A 24,359-nucleotide genomic window follows, 5' to 3' on the forward strand; every position below is an offset into this window, starting at 1 on the left:
TCTTCACGTGTACAGAGCAAAGCCGCAATAATGCATTAATGAACTTATTATCTATTAATGGTCATCTAAACATATGCCTCACAATGGAGACTCCTGCCCATCCCGCGCTGCTCAGGCCCGAAGAGACACCGTGCCTCGGGCGGGCCGGCCCCCTGAGGCCCAGGGGTGGTGCTGGGAATGGCCCCGGCCGGCCGGGGCTCTGAGGGGAAAGCCCGCAGGGAGCGGCGGGACGCAACCACCTCTCCGGAGCAACGGCCCCGGCCGCCATCTTCTGCCTGGCGTCAGTCGCTGCGACGCACACCCCGCTCCAGTCCCGACCGCTGCCCTGGCTACGCGCTTTCTGCTAGAGGCAGACGCTGTTTTCTGTCTCCGTAGCGACTGGTCACGGCTGAGACCGCCCCCGTTAGCAGCCAGCTGGCAGCAGACGCCTTCCCACTCCAGCAACGTCCACTTCCTGTCTCACTCCTCCCGCATGTCCGTACCTGCCCCGCCCGTTCCGGTTTGGCGGCGCACGTAGATTGGCTTTTCGATCCCGGCGGCCGGAAGCGGGGCATTTGAACGGTAACGGATTCTGTAGGCTGCTCCGCTGTGGAGTCCCTGCCTCGGGACGGGGTAGCACTCGGGGTGGGGGGACTCCTGTCGGCAGCGCCCCAAGAAACGGAGTGGGACTCGAAGGTCTTCTAACCGCTTTAACTCGAGACCGCAGCGATCCTGCGCCTGTCGCCGGGCAGCCGTGACAGGTCCGTGGGATCAGCAGCCACTCCGCCCTCCCCTGCTGCTGAGTCGGGCTGCTGCTGAGTCGCTTCCTGTGCCCGAAAGCATGAGCGCAATCTGCTGTCTCCCTTTGCAGGTGCTGAGAAGAGCTGTCTGTGTCCTGCGGGTCGCAGAATGGCCGGAGATGACTATGAGGAAATTCTCAAGTACTATGAATTACACGGAACAATCGGCACAGGTGGGCTCAGTCTGCGAATGCAAACAAGCGTGTGTGATGTGTCCATTCACCTCGATGTTTAGCTGAGAGATTAACTGTTACTTCAGAGTAAGTCATGCGGGTCATGTTTTCTCCGTGTATTTTGCGGGACACAGCTGTGGAAGTGTAACTGGAAGGTGGAGGCAACAATTGCTTTTTCCTCTAGCAATGGTGCTATATGCTGTTCATATTGTATTTGCTTCAAGGCGACTGAGATCTTGGTGAGAAAGCTTGTCACCATGCAGAGCTTTATGCATATCTATTTCCAATTCCAGGTGGGTTTGCAAAGGTAAAACTTGCACGACATCGTCTCACTGGTGAAAAAGTTGCAATAAAAATCATGGACAAGCTTGCTTTACAGGTAATCTAAATGATACTTCAGAACTGGTAATGTGCTGTTCCTGTGGAGTCCTCAGGAGCATGGGTGTTACCTATTGCTGTGGGCTAGTGGTAGATGCTGTAGAGTTGAAAGAATTTTAATTTTAATGGCACCACAGATCCTGTGCCCTCATGTGGAGAGGGCAATGTTCTCTGCCTGTAAAACTGAGACAGTTACAGGTTTAAATATTAAATAACTAAATAAAGTATTATAAGTCAAGTGGAGTGCTGATGAGAGTAGTAGCATTGTACATCTATCCCTTTGGGTTTCACTGACCAGTGTGAGAAGGGCCGGTGAGCAAGTGACAGAGCTAGTGCTGGTTTGAGTTTGAGCAGTTCTCATATGCAGGCTTACTGTGATATATAGGCTGTCAAACTACTTGGCAATTTCATACCTTGCTGTTGTGATCTTTTAGGATGACTTGCCTCGTGTTAAATTAGAAATCGATGCCATGAAGGACTTGAGTCACCAGCACATTTGTCGGTTGTATCATGTGATTGAAACACCCAAGAAAATATTCATGGTTTTAGAGGTAAGGAATGGTGTTTCTGCTATGGGAAAGATCTCTGGGTTTAGCTGTAGCAGTAGGTGGTAGCAGAGTGCAAATGAGACGTTTCTTAGAAAATGTTCTCAATTATGAGTGTGTCCAAGGTGCTGTAGTTTAAAAATGAAGCTGACAGTGTGTTCTGTCTCATTGTAAAACTCACTTTTCACTGTTTGCAGTAAGAAAACTGACTTTAATTCCCACCTCTCACTCCAAAAAACAGCACCAGCAGGATATGTGAGACCCGAGAAATGCCACCGAGTTGTCACATGTTGGGCAGTTTCTGTCACCTTTGCTGGTAGTGTGATATGGCTGTGACAAGCATTGGGCAAGAGTTGGGCTCTTGGGCTTGTTGGATGTATTGCACACTGGTCTGGGACATGCGTGAGTGCTGCTGAGATTAAGCAGAGGAAGGAAAGAGAGGAGTGCCTTACTGTCCAGTGCCCTTGTTCACACTGACATTTCATGACTGTGTCCCAACTGTATTCTTTTTTTCCTGCTTTCATGCAGTACTGTCCTGGAGGAGAGCTGTTTGATTACATCATTTCTAAGGACCACCTTTCAGAGGAGGAAGCTCGCATATTTTTTCGGCAGATTGTTTCAGCAATTGCTTATGTGCACAGTCAGGGATATGCCCACAGGGATCTCAAACCAGTAAGTCTGAACAGTAATCAGATTTGCACAAAAAATATTTTATTTCTCTTAATGGAGCTGTTGTGAGTTGTCTTCTCTATGTGCTGTGCTTAGAGCTCTTTAGTTAACATTTGCTGAAAGCGTTATTTCTACTTACTGCTTTGCTCCTCAACTGAGCTGGATGTAGCTGTATCTGAGGAAGAAGCTTCCTCCGGAAGAGAAGCAGAATAGTGCACTTCAGCTGAGAGTGGAGCAGACACAGATTTGATTCTGACTGTTCGTTAGGCATTTTTGCTATCCCCTTTATTCCAGCTTGTACCTAGGGAGAGTTGTTATGGTTCCTCTCTATTGTGCAAACTGCTCTGTTCTGACAATCAAAGGAAAATGTGACTCCCACAATGTAAACAAGTGAGGACAGGGCAGGAGGAGGGATTTGCCACAAGATTGATCCTGTGGCTTTGCTGTCACCACAAGAATTAAGCATGGGTTTAGGGAATGGAAGCCTTGAGACCATTTCTCCTAGAAGGGGTTAGAAGTCTGAATGTTCAGAGACTATGGTAACTGAGAAAAGCAATTCTTAGGGTTCAAGCAATTTACTAGATGGTTCATAAAATCCTTATCTCCAAAGAACTTCTCTCCAAGCAAAGCCTTCTGTGTCCCTCTTGGAAGGATTTGGATTTCAGCTGGAGACCTGATGGATTCATAGGATTGTGAGATAACTTGGTTGGGAAGGGACTTCTAGTGACTTCTGCTTTTATCTCCTGTTTAATACAGTTTCAGACAAACTTCTTCATCCAGTCACATCTTGGACCTCTCCCTAGGGTGAGGCACCATAATGTTGCTGGAAAACCTGTTAAGCTCTTTACTTCCTTTTTTATGAGAAAGTCTTTTTCTTAGTACCAGTTTGAATATCTCCTGATGCTTGTTGACTGTCATCCCACCATATGCTTCTGTGGAGAGGCTAGCACTATCTCTATGCCCCCTTTGTAGGAATTAAAAGGCTGCCATGAGGTCTCCACTGAAGTTGCAGGCTGAAAAGCCATCTCTCCCTCAGCCTCTCCTCATGGAGAAAGTGCTCCAGCACCCTGGACAGGCTAGTGTCCATCCATGGAGCTTACCTCAGTTTGGTGTCCTTCCTTGTGCTTGAGGGTGGGCAGAAACTGAATGTGCTGTTCTCACTGTGGTGGCTTCCCCCACTTTGCCAGCTCTGCTTCTTTTCACACCATCTGTCATATCACTGGCTACGTTTTCTGCCAGGGTAAGCTGCTGCCTAACAGTTTTTGCTTTCTGTCTAGCAGCCCCCTAAGCCTTTCTGAGCAGATAGGAGCTTGTATTCCCTATCTGGAATATAGGATATATAGCAACAGGCCAAAATCTTCAGAGGAGAGCTTTAAGTAAATTATGGCTGGTAATGGCAAGAAGAAATAGGCTGAAAGAAAATGTGGTTTCTTGGATACCTGGCGTTATGTAAGAATTCATTAGCACTTTCTCTTTTACTAGGAAAATTTGCTGATTGATGAAGAGCATAATCTGAAGCTGATAGACTTTGGACTTTGTGCAAAGCCAAAGGTAAGGGTGTCAGTTGCTCTCATAGCAGAGTTTAATCAGCTACAGTGCACACATAAAAATTGCAGGCGTGACTTCAGGGTGCAGTGCAGAGCCTTGCCGTGAATTCAAGCTGTTGGTGTAGTTGTCCCACTGCTAATTGCTTGGTAGGGCATTAAGTGTGAGACAGTTTTACATTTTCTGGGCAGAATATCAGTTTTTCTCTTCTTACACTTGATTTTTTTATCACAATATAAGACACAGATTACCTTGTGTGTAGAGTATCTACTCCCACAGAGGCTTGTACTGTAAAGCTTGTGTTGCTGTCCATTTACCCCCAATAATTTCAATGGCATGTGTCATTTTCATAGGATTTCTCTATGCGTGGACATGGTGGATCAAATCAAATAGATTCCCCGTACCTTTACAAAGCTTCTGGATCCACATGGTTGTACTGAGTTGTTTAACAAGTTTAAAGTTGGTTTCTACATTGCTGCTCTGTTTGTCATCCTCAAATATGAGATGGATGCTGGGAATAAGGAATTTAATGGGAGGATCTTACTGATCCAAAGTCTTCTGATTGTTTAGCTGCGTCAAGTTAAAGCACCTTGCGGAAATTGGGAGTATTAGACCACCATCTTGGTGGAACAATTACATCTCACTGTGATCTACTTAGAACAAAGCCCAGACTAAGGAATAACATGTTTTTAATATGAAAGCATTTTAGTGCTCTTTATGAAGTTATTGCCTTAATATTTTTATAAATATCCAAGCGGCCTCATGCCCAGTAACACTTCGATTACTGATTCCCAAGTTCCATCTTTTTTCTTTCTGGTCACAAAGGAAAGTGTTCCTATCACAGGAGGAGCTGCAGAAAAGGCTGCTGGGATAACATGTGAAGGAGCAGCTTGGGACCTGAACATTTATAGGATTCTTTTGGACTTGGACAGTTTTTGCGTGGTGAAGGCATATATTATACCAAAGTAAAATTATCGGTGATTGTATATACACAGCATTGGAAAGTGAAGCCTCTGAGGCCTCTAATATGTTGTTGCTCGAAGACACCATTTGTGTTAGAGCCAATACTGCTTTGTCATTAGTTTTGTCTTGTTCTAGGGTGGCCTTGATTACCATCTGAACACCTGCTGTGGAAGCCCAGCTTATGCAGCACCAGAGCTGATTCAGGGCAAAGCATACATTGGCTCAGAGGTAGATGATACAATTGTGGGTTAGGGTGGGTTTTTTCCCTGTGGTGAGATTCAGATATACTCCTTTGGTGTCTTTCTTCAATGTGACGTTGCCTCAGTGGCTCTCAGAAGCTCCGAGACTGAGAGCAGTCACAGCCTGGATTAGCTCCTGACCACAGATGCTGCACCTGTCTTCTTCATCTCTGACTAATCCTTCACAGTCCTCAGGTGTTGCTCTACAAAAAAATAACTGCCTTTTACCGCATTATTCCAAGCAGCAATTTGCTCTGTTAATTATCCAAGTCTTGTTGCAAATTTCTGTGCAGTCTCAGTATCTTGTGTACTTTGCCTTTGAAGTCTTGTATGAAAACTTGTTCTTTGTACTGTGCAGTGTAGTAAAATTAAAGAGAACAAAGTGGCATTTTTCCAGCTTTGATTCTATGTACAAAGCATTGGGATCTGCTGCATGCCCTTGCCAACCCATTCAAAATGCTGCAATTTCAATCTCCTCAAACTTCCTAAGTATCTGTGCTCTTGGATGGAGTCAGTCTTTTGTCCTTTACCTCCTTTGCGCCACTGTCCCTGGCCTCTAAGTCTTGCTTTTTTTTTTTTGTTTGTTTTCCACAAAGTCAGTGCTTTTCAAACTTGTATCATTATGATTGAAGTGGGAATTGCAGTATGAGGCACGTAGACCTTGTCGTGTCTATACAGAGAAGAAACAGTGGGGCTTTAAAGCTGACTGTAACTGTACTGACAGTTGTCATAATCACTAGTACTTTTGAGTAAAAATCCCTTCAGATGAATTTGATTTCCTTTTCGTAAGTGAAATTCTTGTAAGTAGAAAATAATGCAGCAATTTGGCAATCTAAGGAAAAGGGTAATGATTTTACTAATGCTCTAGTTTCAGTGAATTGAAAATTGTGTGTTTTCACTTAGACTGTAATTGTCCTGTCCAGCATTAAGGAACCTACTTTCCACAAGTTGCATATGGGCTTTGCCGAAAGCAGACAATGTGATCAGTCTCTTAGCCATTTTAGACAGATGAAGTTTGTGAATTCTCACTTTTATTTTTTAGGCAGATATTTGGAGTATGGGAGTACTGCTGTATGCTCTGCTGTGTGGCTTTCTCCCCTTTGATGATGATAATGTCATGGCTGTCTACAGGAAGATCATGGTAGGTATTGATGATAATAGAAACATGAGAAACAGGAATTATTAAACATTATGGGAGATTTTTGCTTTCTGGTTTGAGAAAAAAAGGCTTATCTACTGAATTTTGTTAAGCTTTGCTTTTCTTTTGATCAGTCTTTGTGGATTTGTTTCTGTTTTCCCTCAGCCGGTGCAGTACTCTAGCTTGGTCCCATGATACAGTAGAAAAGTGAGTTTCAGGAAAAGCATTTTCTTGCGAGTGGGCTGGACTTCTGTATCTGAGTGTTTATCTTTCTTCTCCCTAAAAATACTCTTCTTGAATGTCAGCCATTCTCATGTCTAGGAAAAGCAGGATTTTGCACCTGCTGCATACTTTCCTTCTCCAAAAAGAGTTGAATAAATAGTAAATGGTATAATTAAGTCATTGGTTCTTTCCCTGTAAACTCTTGATGTGGCTAAACCGCTGTTGTTCTTCATCACACATGCACCTCTGCCAGCCACTTCTGAGCTGCCTTAAAAATCTGTTGATAAAGCTTGCTCTGAGTGGGATGATGAACGGCAGTGTAGAGTAATGGCTTTGGATTCATCTGCCTCATTCTCCTCTCACCAAGAGTCTGTTACGGCTAGAAAAACACCAAAAAATCCTTCTTGAGAGTATTCAAGGGCTACTTTGGCAGGGGCAACTGACACTAGGAAATGCACAGGAAATGTTTTCAGGGTGCATAACAGTCTGAGTTCTATAAAGCACTTGATTATTTCATCAAAGATTGTGGATTTTTAATCTGGAATTGGAGTACGCTTGAGTACCTTGACAGAAGATTTCTAGGAAGCTTAGTTTGAGTTGTCAGAGAGAACTTTAAATAAATTTTAAAAGGGAGAAAATAAGCAAAGACCATTTACAAAGTGATTGTGTAAAGGTGTGTAAAGTGTTCAGACGAGATGCCATTAAAATTACATGACTTCCCAACTCATATCATAGAATATCTTGAGTTGGAAGAGAGCAAAAAGGATCATCAAGTCCAACTCCCTGCTATTTACAAGACTACCTAAACAAAACCATATGATTAGGAGTGTTGTCCAAACAATGCTAGCAGGCACTTCCAGTTTCTCAGTAAAATTGTTATGAAGTGGAAACAGCTGGGTTGTTAATAGACTTGAGCTGCTTTTCCCTCTCTGCTTGTGGTGTCAACTGTGTTATCTACCCACAAGGTAGACATTGAGAATGTGTCCACTTGTAAGCATGCCATCATAGGATGGCAAAACCCTTTTTCGTGCTCATTACACCAGGATGCAGAACCTGGTAAATGATCCAAATGCTTAAGGCATTCACTGAGCAGAGAACTCAGATGTGAAATGGAGACCTTAATTAAGACTACAAAAAATGATTCTGTGTAGTTACCATTGTCCAGCATGAACAAGAACTATGAACTGAGTTTGGAGCAATGCAGTGTCTGCCAGTGGAATGTGTTGAAGTGAGCTGAAACAACAAATGAGGTTTTAAAGCTTAGTCTCGGAGCAGTCAAAAACTAATCAGCTCACAAGTGTTAAGATGCATACTTGCTATTTCCACTCTGAAGTTGTTTTACTTTTATGTGGTTGTGAATAGAAAATTGTTTTAAATGAGGACACCCACTATTGTGGAATTTAGTTTCACACATTTTAAATCCAGAAATTTATTGTAATCTCGTCTCAAACCTGTTGCTCTATGTCAAATCTGCTACTTGAATTTAATTAAAATCATATGGCTTACATACATTGTTAATTCCCTGGAATGTTCCACATCTCTTCATTTGTGAATCAGTGGCTTTACTTTTGGGCTAGAAAAATTAAGCTGTGGCGTAACTACTGTAAAAAAAAAAAAGTTACTTCTGGTATGGCCTTTTGCACATGGCAGATACCACAACCTATTTACCACCCAGTATTGCCCACAGTAGATTGCCGACAATAGATGAGAATTGTTCTTTGTTCTGTAGTGATATACTAAGAACAAAATGTAGATTACATGTGTTTTTTAGTTTCATATTAAAGCTGTGTTGTAAAACAGCCTAGAGAACTATTTCTAAATAACTTAGCAGTAGTGTCTGTAAAGATGTAGTTGAAAGCCTTTAATCTGTGATGTCAACACAATATATACTGTGCTTAGAAATGCAGCTGCATATAATAGCATCTGTTATGGTATTAAGCCATTTGTCTGTAGAAACAAAACTGTCATTACAAAATGATAGTTACATTACTTGACAATGACTTTTTCCAATTTTTATTTTTGTCTCAATATTCATTCAGAAATAAATTTTTCTCAGTGATGAATTTGGTTTGGTTTCTATCTACTGTTACACCTCACATCTGGGAGTTGTTTTCAATTTCTTCTAATCAAAAATTAAAGAAAAACAACAGTAAATAATTGTATTTGGAAAAAAATCTTGCTTGATCTGTAACCTTTCTCCTGTCTATTTTATGAGATTGAAAGTTTGGCATTGGATGTAACCTGTTCAGAAAAGAATATCTCTAATACTGAAGATGGGTGTACTTTTAATGTCTGAAAAGTAGTGATTTCATAGCATCTTCACATTGCAAAGTGCTAATATTAGTCATTCATAATCCAGTATGTTTGCACTTCTAGAAGTTAAGTACTGAGTTGATATGATGAACCAAGGCAATAGAGAAAGAAGCAGGTTAGCTGCAAAAGTGGGCAGAGATGGAAGCGTCACACAAGCAGAGTGGATGAAAACTGCAGCTGGTGATTCAAACAAGGCGTTTTCCTTACTAATGCTACTTCAGTAAGGTTTTAGTACTGCCATGACATTTATGCAAGTCATTCTTTAAACTAAGTTCACATCTTCCTGCTCTTTATTTTTTTTTCCTTACAAAGTGCAGATGTCACTATTGTCCAAGCAATTTAGTAGCTCCTTTTGAAGTTCTGTGTTAGTTCTAAATCCTTTTCTTTTTTTGCAGAGAGGAAAATACAGTACTCCGAACTGGCTCTCTCCTAGCAGTACACGGCTCCTTGACCAAATGCTGCAGGTAAAGGTATTGTTTCTGTTCAATAGATGTATTAAGTACTGTTGAATTTGTTCAAAACATTACATCAGTGAAATATTTTAAAAACAGTCTGTATTTAAAAAGAAGTTTAATTCTTGCAAATTTATGAAGAAAAGATTACCATTGCCTTCAGCCAAAAAAATCTTTGGGCAAAATGTTGGATTACAAAAATAATTAGTGAAGTTTACATGATTGAACAAAGTCTTCAAACAGCATGCGTTTGGTTGTTCTGCATGTGCTATAAAAATGAGCTGTTTTGTAGCCTAAATAAACATTTGGGCTACACCTAAGGAATCTAGCCCATGCTGCATATCCCTGGGAGATCTATTGTAAGTGTAGGTTCTATACTTGCTCTTCACAGCTAAGATCTTTGCATGTGAGCTTCTTTTTGGTGAAGCTCTGAAACAATATTGGTTTCTGGTTTTGTCCCTAACCACCTTAACCTTCTGTGTAGATGATTAATTGTTTCTTCATTTTTTCTCCACAATTTGAGTATCACTTTGATTTTTATGGCCCACCAGGTCGACCCAAAGAAGCGGATTACAGTCCAACACTTGTTAAGTCACCCTTGGCTCATGCAAGGTTTTTCTGATGCTGTTCAATGGCAAAGTAAATACCCAGTAAGTACTCTGATCAGATAGATACTAAAGCATTTCATGTAATATTTGCTGCCTTACGACCATCCTCATAGTGTGTGGTATGAAATTATTTGATATAAGATGAACTTTGAGATGGTTGTGTTTCTTTTCTGATTCTTTTATTAATTATTACTTGTTCATGATTTCTCTTGAGGAGAAATTTCAGATGTGTTTTCATCATATTCTGCAGCTGAATCTGCAGAATAACTGAATTCTCAACAAAAAGTGAAGTATTTCCACATGTGAATGAACAGCTTCTTCTCTAGGCTGCTTGATCACTACTTTGTTTAATGTGGAAAACACAAATATTCTGAAAGGATATGCTAGATGTGGTTATGGTTTATCTTGTATGTTTTCCTCAACGAAAATTTGAATAAAAATTGAAATTTCATTGAAAGATTATTCATGCTGTCTCTCTGTCACTTCTTTTACTTGTGTGAGAGATGAAGGAAGTATGGAGAGGAAAAAAACAAAATAATCTGGCTGTCAGCAGAAAGTGCTGAGAAGTTCCTGCATGTTGACAGCCAATGCTTCCCGGTGCCACTAGATGGCACTGTTACCCCAGGTAAAGAGCGCTTTGACTATGATGGCACCATGAGTGCAAGCTGGCTTTGGTAGACACGGGCCTGGCTTGTACCTTTGGATGGTTACAGGTAGAGGAAAGCATAGCTTCCGTTCTAGTAAAAATTTTATCTGCTTTTGGTTGGCTTATTGGAATTTATTAGCTCTCACCTGGGAGGATCCAGACTGTGAAGTTGTTGAAATTGTATGACTTTTTCAGTCTGTTCCTACAATGTTTAGCTGTGATGCTAAACATTTGAAATACAAGGTCTAAAATCATCATTGACTATTGACTCTGCCCACTGGGTTTCACAACAGTGTCACTGTGAGATATGCATTACGGGGCAAATGGAAAACCTCACATTTCAATATCCACTGTGTTCTTGCAGCTGGGACATCTTGATGAGGACTGCGTAACAGAGCTTTCTGTGTTTCATGAGCAGAGCAGGGAGACTATATTGCAAGTAATAACAGAGGTAAGAAGTTTATGTCAGTAATTTACAGTAATTAAATACTGTAATAGAGTAAATAAATGTACTGTGTTATCAGACCAATACTTATATATTCCAAAGTATGACATTTTACATGCATTTCAGATTTAAGGAGCCCTTGCAGAACTCTAGCTAGAACTTTGCTGTAACTACAAGCTACTGGTTCAGAAGTACAAATTTGTTTATTTTTTTTTTCTCCTGTAATTGTGATCTTTATGTTTACTAAATCCTACTGTTATTTCCCACTGTGGTAAAATACTTCTGAATCTCTGAAAGTCAGAATAGATTTGTAGACATTTATAGTTGAACAACAGATACCATTTGCTTTGAAATTGTTCAATAAAGAGTAGGAACAGAAAAAAAGATAAAAATATCAGAACAACACCCAGGCAATCTACAAAATACAGGGGCCTTTTCAGTTACTATTCGCAAGTTTTTAAAAATACTGAGTATGTTTAGTAATTTTTGACTGCAAATGACAAAAGTTGAACTAATTACTTTGAGAAGAATTGTGCAAATGTTAGCAATAATATTGCAGGCTGTTGAAAATAGTTAAAGCATGATGTGTACTGCAGCTTTTACCTGAATCTGAGAATTCTTCATTAAAACTGCATTTTCCACATCTTTGTACTTTTTAGCAGTGACAATAGTTTTGGGTTTTTTAAAACACTTGGGTTTTCCGCATAACTGTAGCAGAAACAGACTTTTAAAATGTGTGTAATACTTAAAATAGATTTGTGGAGTTAATTCTCCTTATTCTTTAGTTACAGCAAATAATCAGAATAACCTGTCTACAGAGGGGAAAGTTCTTCCAAATAAGTTTGTAACATTTGCATAGTCCTTTATGGGAAGACTTCTAATGCCTTGTAAGTTATTTAAACTAACTGCGCTATGCTGCAAACCTATTAAAAGTGGTGTCTATGTTTCTCACACACTCAGAGTTGCTGAAAATCATGCAAAAAGTTGGCACTTAGGAACGAATGGGCAGGAGTTACTTCCAATAAATTTATACTCTGCCTGAAGTATTGGACAAACCAAATTATTAGCCTTGCATTCACTTCAGTATATAGCTCTTTACTCCAGCATTTCCATGCTACTGCATGAACTACAAACTAACTTGCCAAGAGCAACCAACAAAGTGCCTTTTTCTTGATCTCAGGCATGTAATGCTAATTACTTGAAGAATGAAATTACTCTTAATGTGTAATTAGGGTCGCATATCAGGTAGAAAAGCTTTTAGAAACATAGAAATACTCAGAAGGCTGAGCTTGATTTGTACTTGCAATATTTCCAAACAGGAGATTAAAATACTTTTTCTTTCTTTCTCCTTGACCTCACAGTGGAAATATGACCACATGTCAGCAACATACCTCTTGCTTCTATCCAAGAAGGCTCGTGGCAAGCGTGTTCGTTTAAGGTTTCCATGTCTAACAGAGCGTGCCAGTACCATGATGGCGACAGGCCTTGAGGTAAACTTGATTCAATAAGACAGCATCTTGCTTAAAATCCTGCTTTGCACTGACAAAGCTCTGCCTGGAGAACATTGTGGTGCTCTAAATATAAGGAAGAGAGCAGGAGCCAGAGTTTAGCTCAACTGGTTAGAGCATGGTGCTAATAACGCCAAGGTAGTTTTGATCCTCGTCTGGCCCATTCACTTAAGAGTTGGACTTGATGATCTTTGAGGGTCCTTTCCTACTCAGAATATTCTGTGAAGTACATAGTCAGCCAAAGTCTTGTGCATTAAAGAGTTCAGTCTTCTCATTAACATGATTTAGCAAGCTGGGCTGCTTCTATGGATTGGCTTTACTGGAATAGCAATCTGGGAAGATTTGATGCATCAAGTGCCGTACAGAATCCCTCCTTGTTAATGGGCTCAAATCCCCTGTTTTCTGGCTTGGGTAATTCCAGATCTTGTTCTGTGATGACTAACAACACTCTATGCTTGTCTGGTTTTTTCTACCTTGAAGGTTGCATTTGATAAGGAAAATCTTTTGATACCTCATGATATATCACTTGGGTGGGGTTCTCTGAGACAACATAGGCACTGTGGGAGCTGGTGATCAAATTCGAGTCATCCCTTTCTGATCTGTTTCACTTGAGAACATAATCCTAGTGAGGACGCTGTTTACTCTTGAGTAAAGGAAATGTTTTTCTGATGATTGGGATTCTATATAGGAGGCTTGTATATCTTAGGGGCATTTCTGTTTCTTGCCTAAAAGTTAGGTTGCCATCATGGGAACTTCCATTGTTAGGAACTTAGAAAGAAATTGGATTTAGACTTTAATTGCAGTTTTTTCTGATGAAATCTTGCTTTTAATTGTGCAGTGGAATCTCAACTGAATATTTATTTTCAGTCTGAAAAAACTGTGATGTGCAAAGATATGCCAAACTACAGTGAAGTGCCATGGGCATTTGTATGTATGGAATTTACAGATACAGCTTTACTGTTTGAAGAATCTCCATTAGAAAAATTTAGTATAAATACTCGTGGAACAAAGCAAGTGTTTGATACAGTGTTCTTAATCCAAAAGATCTTATTTTTGTTGTACGTAAAAATTATTGGATATGTAAATGTTTGGTAGACCCTAACCTAGTGAAGTTAGAAATGGAGTAAAGAAGTGTTTTAAGTATGTAGCTGAACATACATTGTGCCTTCCTCCAGCTGTAGGTAATTTGACTAAAACTTGAGCTTTGATCATCTAGAAAATGAGTAAATAAGGATTTTAAAACTAACGGGAAAAAATAGGGCACAACAAATATGGTCTCAGACCTAGGCTAGAGCTGCACAAGTCTCTGAAGAAGTGCAGCCTGTCTGTATTGGACAAGAAAATAAAATGAAGCAATTAAAATTTTGCAATTAAACCAAATGGAAATTCCTAGCTGTGCTTAGGTTAGCTGAAGAGGAATAGCCTTAAAAGTGAAAGCTAAAGAATTTAGAAGAGCTGGTAAAGAAGTGGCAAATTACTCGCAAACCTTATGAGCAAGTTGTAGAGGGAATCAGAAGTATTCAAGAGTTTTAAACTATTGCTCTATAGTCAAACATTATATGGTATTTTTACCCTGCTTCAGAATTCCCTTGTCTATAGTGTTCCTGAATGTCATCAGAATACAGCAAAGGATGGCTTTTTCCTTTTCGTTACATTTCTTGCAGCATTCGAGACCCGATGCCCAACTGGAGGATACAGAATTCACACTGTCAACTCCAGTGACAAGAAAAGTAGCATCGAAGAAGCATAAAAGCAAAGAGAATGCTGAGAAAGTGTCAGCTTTAAAAAATGAAATGCCCTTTGCACTTCCTGCTCCTAAGACGCCTTTTGCAAAGAGTCAGATTGAGACACAGGTACAAGCTGTTCCCCTTAGGGCACCTGCTTTCAAAGGTATGTAGAATGTAACTAATGAAAGCTTGGGAATCAATGAAACTCAAATATGAGCACAATATTTTCTCATCCAATACATCTCTTTCTGGAACACTTAAATTTTTTTGCACTATGCAGCACTCAGGTTCTTCTAGTACATCTGGTGGGGTGCTGCAAGAGTTCTAACTATCCATTAGGGCATGTTACTTGTGTGTTACTTACAGGAGTCGTTGCTGCTCACAAATGTCATGAGGGAGGCCCTTTTGGTACACCCTAACATGGAGCCAAGCACTGTGTTTGTTAAAGCTTGCACCTAGTTCCAGTCTTCCACGAAAGCTAAGATTGCAAGTTCCTCAACACTATTTTTCCTTTGTGATTACCTTGAATGAAAATAAAAGCATACTTTTAGCTGAATATGCTTTAATTGCTGCTTCCAAGAGAAATCTAACTTCTGGATTTCTTACGGTTGCATATCAGCATTTTCACAGAGGCAGTCCAGTATAGCAGTGAAAATGCTTCTGTTAACAACATGTAGGTCTTGTAGCTATGCAATAGACCACAGAAATCTGTCTAAATTATGTCAGCTTTTCTGAGTTATCAGAATTTTCAGTCATCAGCCTGTCTAGTCGTGTATATATCCCATATGTACATTACCATTTCCTTCAATGATTACCATAAAAGTTTTGGTGTTGATACTGTAAATGCTAACACTGTCCTTCAAATGCCAAAGGCTTCTTGCAATTGGAAACTTTTTCATTTCAGTTGCTAAGGAGCATTGTTCAAGAACTGTAAGTCTTTGCAGGCTGATTTGAGGAATAAGGGATTTTGAACATACTGCTATTTAATGAGATCATTCATAAAGAATAGCAATACAAGTACTGGTTTATGAGTTTGTCTTAAGATTTTACATGATAACTTGTAATGTCTGACATTTGTATCTGTCTAAAAACAAATGAGATACTACACAAAATGGGAAATGTAGAAATATTTCTAGATCATTTATTTAGTGACATTTCTGAGGATAAAACAAAAAAAAGCGAAATTTTTTATGTGTTGAAAGATCTTTGACTCAGGAAATAGAAAAGTGAATTAACCACTGGAAAATTTGAGGTTGTTTGTCTGGAGCCAGGTGCAATTCTGTAGAGAGCTGAAACTTAGAACATTGAAGTTGTGACAACTTAATTGCTGACTGTTTCACTTGGTGCTTTCTCCTGCACCTTTAAAACCATGCTTTGCAGACATTGACTTTTTAGGCTGTGTAGTACATACATTGCGTATTAACCATAACTATATAAAATTACACCCTTCATATAGGGGAAGCGGATGACTGAAGAATACAACTAGTCAATGCAGTGAATTGCTCAGTGTTTATTCATGGACCTGTAGCAGAACAAGAAAGCAATTCTAATCCTTAAATTTCTAGTATTGAATTACAGTGGTTACTCTTAAGTTTTGATTTGTAGAGCCCTGGGGAAATCAGTCCACTTTTAATTTGTAGAGTAGAGGCGGCATTAAAAACATATTTTATAATTCCCAAAATACACATCTAAGGTAGAAAAGGGGGGTCTGACGTTAGAGCTATTATTAATGAGAAATCATCACTGAAGAAAAGAAAATCCTTTTGTGCAAAGACATACCTGGTTTGGTTTGGATATTTTCTTTCAGAGAGTCAGTTCACTGCAGTCGCCTCAATTAAGAAACCCACTAACCCAACAAATGCAGATGAATTAGCAGCAGCTGAGAGTCTTCCTGAAAGAAGGTAAGTGTCCAGATATTTGTGTACATTTCCTGATTTGGAGCAGGACTACGTTAATCCTGCTGCCTGGAAGCCCTGTTATAACAGTAAGGTGCTGTTCTTATTCTCATGGTAAAAAGCTTTCTAAAACTTCTTTTTACAGTCACTAGAAAACAATGAAGGCAGAGAAAAGTTTTTAAATTATGTAACTCAATTTGATGTATTTTTCATAATATAGGAACCTTCTTATTCCAGGTCTCCAAAGAACTGCAATTTGTAGATACATCTGTGGGTTTAAACTTCAACAGACTTACAAACAGAAACTTCTATAATACGTTGCACTTGATTTCATTTTCTTTATCCTATCATGTCTGGTAATATTTTAGTGACATCTTTGAAATAATTACGTTTTTTAACATTAAGTGAAAAAACCTGATTAATTTGTTCGTGTAACAGGTGTCAGTCAGTGGAATTAGATCTCAATCTTGCACATGTGGATAGCAGCCAAAAGAAGAGAAAAGCCAAAATATTTGGAAGTTTTGAAAGAGGCCTAGATAAAGTGATCACAATGCTTACACCAAGCAAGAAAAAACGATGCACTAGAGACTATCCAAGGAAACTTAAGGTATGGTTGCTGCAGAGGTCTTACATAAGAACAAGTATAATTATAATACTAATTATATTAATTATGCATGAATTATTTTCTTACTACAACATACTAGTAACTATGATTGAAAACATCCAGTAGCTTCAGAAACTGTTTTGTGAAAGCTTCTGTGACCTCTCTTGCCTGAATTCTACAGTAAAGTGCTGTTACAGTATCCCTGATAGCAAGATACTGCCTCAGTTATCACATTCAGTTATCTGTTAGTCTGGATTCAGGGAAGAAGAGATCCAGGGAGGCGTTTGGCCATTGCTGCTTACAGCCCATCTAAACCAAATGTGAAGGAAGCATCATGGTTCTAAAGGAGCCCTACTGGCCAGTTTTTAATCATGTTATTTGTATAGAGATCCCTCACTAAAAGCCTGACTTCTTTCTACTGAAAAAAGGCACGAAGTGTACACAGGTTGGTGGCCTGTTGTGAAAGGTCACTGAATAACAAGACAAGTTAACAACTCAGGCTGTGCTGAACTGAGAGGCTGAAATGGACATAGTTGTGGCTTCAGAACTATCCACCTACAGTAGATATCACTGAGCAGGAGACACCTTGTGCCCTTGTGACCCACAGAAAGAGTGCTCCAATTCAACTTCCACAGTCGAACATTCATATGTCAAAAACACATATGATGCTTTAAAGTTTTTAGATGTCCACAAACAAGGTTACCATAAAAAGAAACATTGAGTATACTTGCAGTGGGCGACTCTCTGTTAAAGGGCACAGGGACACCCATCTGGCAGCCTGATAAAGAGTCACAAGAAATTTGCTGCCTACCAGGTGCTAGGATCCCTGGTGCTGCTGAGAGAGTACCCCAACTTCTCAAGAGCATGGAGACCTACTTGCTACTACCTTATCATGTGGGTAACAAATGATGCTGCAAGCCAAACCACAGACAGGATCAAGGAAGACTATTAATACCTGGTGAGGCAAGTAAAAACATTGGTGTCCAAGTCATCCTCTCATACTTAGAGAAAAGGGGACAGCCAGAAGCAAATGCATAGTGCAGATCAACATCTGGCTTCATGGCTGGTGCCATTGAGGTTTTGCCTTTTATAACAATGGGTTGTACTTCAATGATTGTAGCCTGTTAAGCAGTGATGGGAGGGATCCACCTGTCTAAAGCAGACAAGAGAATCTTTGTCAGCCCCCTGGAGACCCATTTGGAGAGACAGACTTTAGACTGAAGGACTGGCAGTGGGATTCAAAGTGGCGATGCTTGTGCCATTGCTTCCTCCTTGATTAGGTCACTGGTGATTAGGTTATACCAACCAGTGCAGTGACAGATGTTTCTTGGCTACCTCTCAGGATAAGGATCAAAGGGTAAATGAGAGTGAGGGTGTGTATGGCTGTTGTGGTTGCTCTTACACCCCTTCTGTGCAACCCAATTGCTTGATTACCTCTATGAAATGCCTGGACACAAACATGTACAGTGTGGGGAACAAATAAGAACTAGAAATCTATGTGTGGTCACAGGGCCATGACCTCAATGCAATGACAGAACATCGTGGGATAGTTCATGTGACTGAAATGTTGTCAGGGATAGTCAAGTCAGTGTGAGGAGGTAGTGGAATTGCTCATTATACAAGAGATCAATTGTAATGTATTAAGCTCTAACTAGGGTCAGGTGAATGAGTTGAGAGTTTATAGGTGAGATTTTAAGGGAAAGGTTAAAATAGGTCACACAGTTGCAGCTGTTTACTATAATCCTCCTGATCAGGAGAAGGAAATTGATGAGCCTTTCTGTGGACAGATGGAAGGTGGCCTGATGATCACAGGCCCTAGTTCTCATGGGGCACTTCAACCACCCTGATACTTGTTGGAGGGGCAACACAGCACAGCACTCACAGTCTGGGAAATTCCTCCAGATTATTGAAGATAGCTTTTTGACACTAGTGTTGGAAGAGCCAGCAAGGCAAAGTGTGTTGCTGGACCTTGTACTAACAAATGAGGAGGGACTGAGTGAAGATGTGAAGGTTATAGTGACCTTCATTGTAGTGACCATGAGATAATGGAACATAGGATCTATGTGGTGGAAGCAGAGTCGTAACAGGACTAGAAGCCTAAACTTCCAGAGACTTAACTTCAAGTTCTTCAAAGATCTACTTAGAGGAATCCCATGAGATGGAGCTCTAGAAGAAAATGGAGTCCAAGAGAGGAGGTCAGTATTTAGGCATCCCTTCCTCCAAGCTCAAATCCTGCATATTGCTGTGATAAAAAAGTTAGGCACAGGGAGCAGGAGATCTGCATGAATGAGCAGAGATCTTCTAGTAAACCTCAAATAGGAGAAAGAAATTGATATGGTATGATATGAGACATGGAAAAAGGCACATGCCATGTAGGAAGATGAGGAGCATTATTCCTGAGAATATGCAGGAATGCAACCTGGAAGGTTGAGGTCCACTTGGAATTGAGCCTGGCAAAGGATATCACTGAAAACAAGAAGGTATTCTACAAGTACATCAGCAGCAAAAGTAAGATTAGGGAAAATGTGGGAATGTTGTTGAATCAGATGGGTGTCTTGGTAATGAGAGGCACAGAGAAGGCAGAATTACTGAATGCCCCCTTTGCCTCAGTCTTGAGGCTGGGCATCTGGCTGATCACTCGGAGGCTGTGATGTCATTCAAGTGGAACTTGACAGGCTGGAAAGTTGGGCAGAGAGAAACCCAAGGAGGTTCAACAAGGGCAACTACAGGTCCTGCAGCTGGGGAGGAATAACCCCAAGTACCAGAACAGATTGGGACTGATGTACAAGACACCAGCTGTGGGGAGAAGGACCTAGGGGTGCTGGTGGATGACAAATTGACAATGAGCTGACAGAATGTCCTGGGGGCCAGGAGGGCCAGTGGGATCCTGGAGTGCATCAGGAAGAGTATGGCAAACAGGTCAAGGAGGGGACCCTGCCCCTCTGCGCTGCCCAGGTGAGGCCACATCTGGAATGCTGTGTCCAGAGTTCAAGAAAGACAAGGAGTTTCTGTAGAGGGTCCAGCGAAAGCCATAAAGACGGTTAAGAGGCTGGAGCATCTCTTATAAAGACAGACTGGGAACTGAGCCTGTTTAGTCTAAAGAAGGGAAGGCTGAGAGGGGATCTCATCAATCCGTATAAATACCTCAAAGGGGTGTGAAAGGATGGGGCCAGACTCCCTTCAGAGGGGCCCAGTGAAAGGATGAGGAGCAGTGGCCATCAAATAAACCACGTCAAGTTCAACCTCAACATGAGGAAGAGCTTCTTTACATTGAGGGTAGCAGTGCACTGAAACAAGCTGCCCAGGGTGGTCATGGAATCTCCCTCTCTGGAGACATTCCAAGCCCACCTGGTTACATTCCTGTGAGAACTGCTTTAGGAGACCCTGCCTTGGCAAGGGGATTGGATTGCATAATCTCCAGATGTCCCTTCCAACCAATTCTGTGTACTTCACTCAAATGCAACTTATATACTTCGAAAGCTATGCAAGAAAAAATTTGTAATTGAATTTGTAGGCAACATGTTCAAAAAATATAATTACCCTGAAAGAAGACAAGTTGTTTACCAAGGTATAAGCAGTTGTAGAAGCCAGTGATGTGTCCCTTCAGCTGACTGGCTGCTGGAATACGTACTACACACTGAGAGCTGTCTGTGACTCATGCACATTTAGGACAAGATATTGGGCTACTAACCTGACCAGCCAATCAAAGAGGAGTCTAGACTGTGCAAATAGTACAGGAACCTGACCAACTGGAAGCTAGATATTCTTTCTCTAAATGCCTTTAGCCTCCTGCCTCAGTTTCTCTTGTCTACAGTATATGCAAAATTCCTGAGGCATGTCTAGAGACACTGGGTTACAAAATGGTAAGACGGTGTCACAGCAGTTATGTCAGAGTTATTTAAATTCTAATAAGGACCACAAGAAGCACTCTTCTACTGACTTTGCATCTTCCATTTCTGCTAATTTTTCAAGCTTTTTTTCAGTCTTTTCTTCCCTGCTTCTATGACTTCAGAAGCCAGATAGGACATGTTGGTATGTTAAAATTGTCATACACTTCCTCCCAATACCTCTGGGCATCTGCTCGTTGTTCAAGAGGTCACTTGGTGTACAAGATTGTTATATGAAATACTAGATGTGATTAAAACCCCCTGTAACAGTAAATTGAAAAGTGGTAAGTAACCTCTTTGCCTTATACATTAAAAGTTGCATGATGCTATCCCTGTTCCTTGTGATCAGAAACCCTCTGTCTCAGCTTTAGGCCATTTCCCAGTTCTGGATCATACAGCAGGCTGATAGTTATGGGATGTTGGAGCATTTGTCACCATGGTTAGCTGTTCTGAAACTTCCTTAGTGAAAGGTTTTTGCAATGTCTTCAGTTTTAGGAGAGAGATTTTTAATTTTTTATTCCTTGAATTGTTTTAACAAGCTGACTACTTTTAGGCACACTGTAACATTACCACCACTCATCTGATGAATCCAGACGAACTATTGCATGAAATAATCACTGTTCTTTCAAAGAAGCATGTCGAGTATGTTCAGAAGGGGTAAGTGTAAAATATGACGAGTTCAATTTGTATTTGTCTAAATGGTTGCTAGTCCAGTCCTTATAAAGCAAAGTATTTAAACTTAGTTTCTTGAGTTAGTTTCTTGATATATTGTAAAATAATCTTTACAGAAAGTGTACAAAGCACTAAATGAATGTGTACAATAAAACCTGCACACACAGTGCAAAACTATCTAAAGTCTGTTTTAGCAGAGCTCTCTCACTAGCAGATATAAACCAATAGTAGTAGGGTAACACTCAGGGAAAATTCACATCAGCCTGTCTCATGGGAAATTTTAAATACCAAAAGTTGTTTTAGGTATAGCCACGTGACCAAATGGGACAATTTTGGATAATTGTGTAGATACCTTTTAACTCTCATTCCTGGCACTTAAAAGACATTAGCCTTTAGGCAAGAGGTCAGTACATTTTAAAAGGTGTGCAGAAGCCACACAGGTTTTTGTGGATTATTTGAATTTGTACCGTTTACTAGCTACACTAAGCTCTAGTGATTGGTTAGACTGGTTCTTACTTTTGATCAAACCGAAAGACTAGTTCCTGTGCTCCCAGTGCATGAAATAACCATTGTGCTCACTTTTTAATATGCATTTTCTCAGGTTCTTGAGTATTTCAGTGATGGGTATTGGTAGAACATCAGAATATACATCAACCTCTGATGCATTTCCAAACTCATAATATGGAAGGATGCTGGATTGCACAGCAGCACCTGCTCCCACTGTAATCGTTCAAACTCTGCATTCAGTTTTCCCTATTTTCACACCAGCTGAGCTGCAACCAACAGAGAGGAGAGTGTTCTTTTCTAGGAAAAACATGGGAACCTTCAATCATTCCAGCTCTGAGGATGGGGGCCTTTGGCTAATGGGTTCTTGTGGCAGGGTAGGACATTGGTGCTGCATAGTAGTCTTAGGGCATAATAATAAAGATGGTGCCCTGAAACTACAGTATTCACAAAGCTCTCAGGTGACTAATTTGTGGACTGTTTAACAATATTCTGAACAGCAATGGTATATTTTATTTAAAGTGCTTCTGTTAATTTAAAGTAGCATTGCAAAACAAATATGAAATGGTTCAAAATTGTTCTGTTTTCCCTTCTGTTTTATAGTTATACCCTGAAGTGTCAAACCCGGTCAGATTTTGGTAAAGTAACTATGGAGTTTAAGTTAGAAGTATGTCAGCTCACTAAGCCTGAAGCAGTGGGTATCCGGCGACAACGGCTTAAAGGTGATGCCTGGGTCTACAAAAGGCTGATAGAAGACATCTTATCTAGCTGCCAAGTGTGAGTGGCAGAGTCTTTTATCACGATGTTTTAGAAAGGTATTTTCAGAGAAGCAATTCTTTCTCACAGTCACAGCTGTATGTGAAAAATCTGTCATCTTGGGTTTTTAACCATTCCTCTTTGTACATATTCCTTCTGTATGCTTCCTTTAACATTAGGTTTGTAATAAATGTTCTGCAACTGCAACTTCTCTGAAGTGAAATTCTGTAAGCCATTCACTTGCTTACATACTTTTCACATATCTGGGTTAAAAACGTACTGGTTTTATGTGCTGAAGCTTATTGTGGGATGTCTTCAATTATCAAGTGCGTGGTGCACAGTAATAGTAATTTGCATAATTCTCTTCCTGTCTCTGCTTAAGTAGGATTTATTGAGATCATTAACTAAGTCACAGCTGTGGTTCCCAGAGTTACACTATATGCTCAGTGTTGTACAAAATAGGACGGGCTTCAATAAATGTGAAGTCAAGAGTGCTAGGATTTAAACTGATCCCATATAAAGCATTGTGCTATCTCATTATGAAGCCTCAGTGATGCTTAACAAGCCTGTGCACTTTCTGATGCTCTTGTGTTAAACGTGATAATAGGAGGATCTCTGAAGAACACTGCCACCTTTGAAGTGTTCTAAATGGAGATGGCATTTGTCACCCAACTGTCTACAAGGAATTCAGTGACACCTTTAAAAGAACTTAAGCACCAGAAATAAAACTTGAAATATGCAGAACAAAGCAAGAACATCTATGAGTTGGTTGGGGGATTGCTACCATCCCATAAAAACAGATGCATATCTCCCTATGCTTGTGCTGGGTGTTGTGTGGAATGTTTATTTCTGCCTTTAGTTGTTCTACAGCACAACTAAACCACACCAGGCTAAGCCCAAACAGCAGCATTGGGAAGACGCATGTTGAAGCCTTTCTCTATGTGATGATATTCAGTAATACCTAGACAAGTTGGCAGTGTGCTGAAGCTTTTTCTTAAACAGGAGTTAACTGCCATATGCTGCATGTAAGCCCCGTGTTATTGCCTCTTAACTAAAGCCTGAGGCACATCCACCCAAGGATTGGGTGCGTGAGAGAGCTGAGCATTGCTGGAAGCTTGCAGTGACAGACATGAGATCTGGCTGCTAATGAAAGCTGTCTGCTTGGTCTCTTGTGACCATTACCTCAGGAACTGGAGGCTTATTTTGTCTGTATCAAGATAGAAGCATCCATCAATTTTGTTTCCAATGCTGGGTTGTCCAGTTGCTGTTTTATAGATAGGTAAAGGAACAGGAACATTTTTATTGGAATTCAAGAAAAAGTAGAGATGTTGGGAAGGAAGGAGAGCAAAGACTGCTGCTTCTTGAAATATTTCTGGTCAAGAACATTTTAGGTGCAGAAGGGACTAGTAGGAAAAACAGGATGACTTGAACAATGACACAAACCCACTTGAGAGACAGTGAGAGGTAGTAATTAGAGCTGGGGTGGTTGATTACATTAATTGATAAGAGGGTGTGAAACATGATCACGTTCACTTTGGAAAGGTTATCTAATCAAGGACTTTGTCAAATGGGATACTAAGAAAAAGTGAGAAAGTCAGAAATTAAAATAGAGGGATGCAAATCTAACAGGCACTCCCGCAAGAAGACTAGGACTTGATGGTTGTGATTCTCTTCAACTTGACACATTTTAT

General features: G+C 40.4%; 1 protein-coding gene across 2 annotated transcripts; it reads left to right on the forward strand.

Annotated features, from left to right (window-relative positions):
• Window positions 1-436: 436 nt before the first annotated feature.
• Window positions 437-22,875, forward strand: MELK (maternal embryonic leucine zipper kinase). 2 transcript variants are annotated; one of them, XM_088156151.1, is made up of 17 exons: window positions 437-561; window positions 851-952; window positions 1,246-1,331; window positions 1,765-1,881; window positions 2,404-2,547; window positions 4,027-4,095; window positions 5,188-5,280; window positions 6,334-6,432; window positions 9,360-9,428; window positions 9,968-10,066; window positions 11,035-11,121; window positions 12,477-12,605; window positions 14,288-14,513; window positions 16,158-16,251; window positions 16,684-16,852; window positions 21,290-21,393; window positions 22,516-22,875. In XM_088156151.1, the coding sequence occupies exons 2-17, from the start codon at window positions 889-891 to the stop codon at window positions 22,691-22,693; spliced, it is 1,827 nt and encodes a 608-aa protein (XP_088012277.1). In that variant the 5' UTR covers window positions 437-561; window positions 851-888; the 3' UTR covers window positions 22,694-22,875. The 2 variants fall into 2 exon arrangements, with proteins under 2 accessions (XP_088012277.1, XP_014745467.1); XM_014889981.2 differs by having other exon boundaries at window positions 554-740.
• Window positions 22,876-24,359: the final 1,484 nt, after the last annotated feature.

The sequence above is a fragment of the Sturnus vulgaris genome, chromosome Z (assembly GCF_052056855.1).
Source record: "Sturnus vulgaris isolate bStuVul1 chromosome Z, bStuVul1.hap1, whole genome shotgun sequence".
In the NCBI taxonomy this organism is placed as follows: domain Eukaryota; kingdom Metazoa; phylum Chordata; class Aves; order Passeriformes; family Sturnidae; genus Sturnus; species Sturnus vulgaris.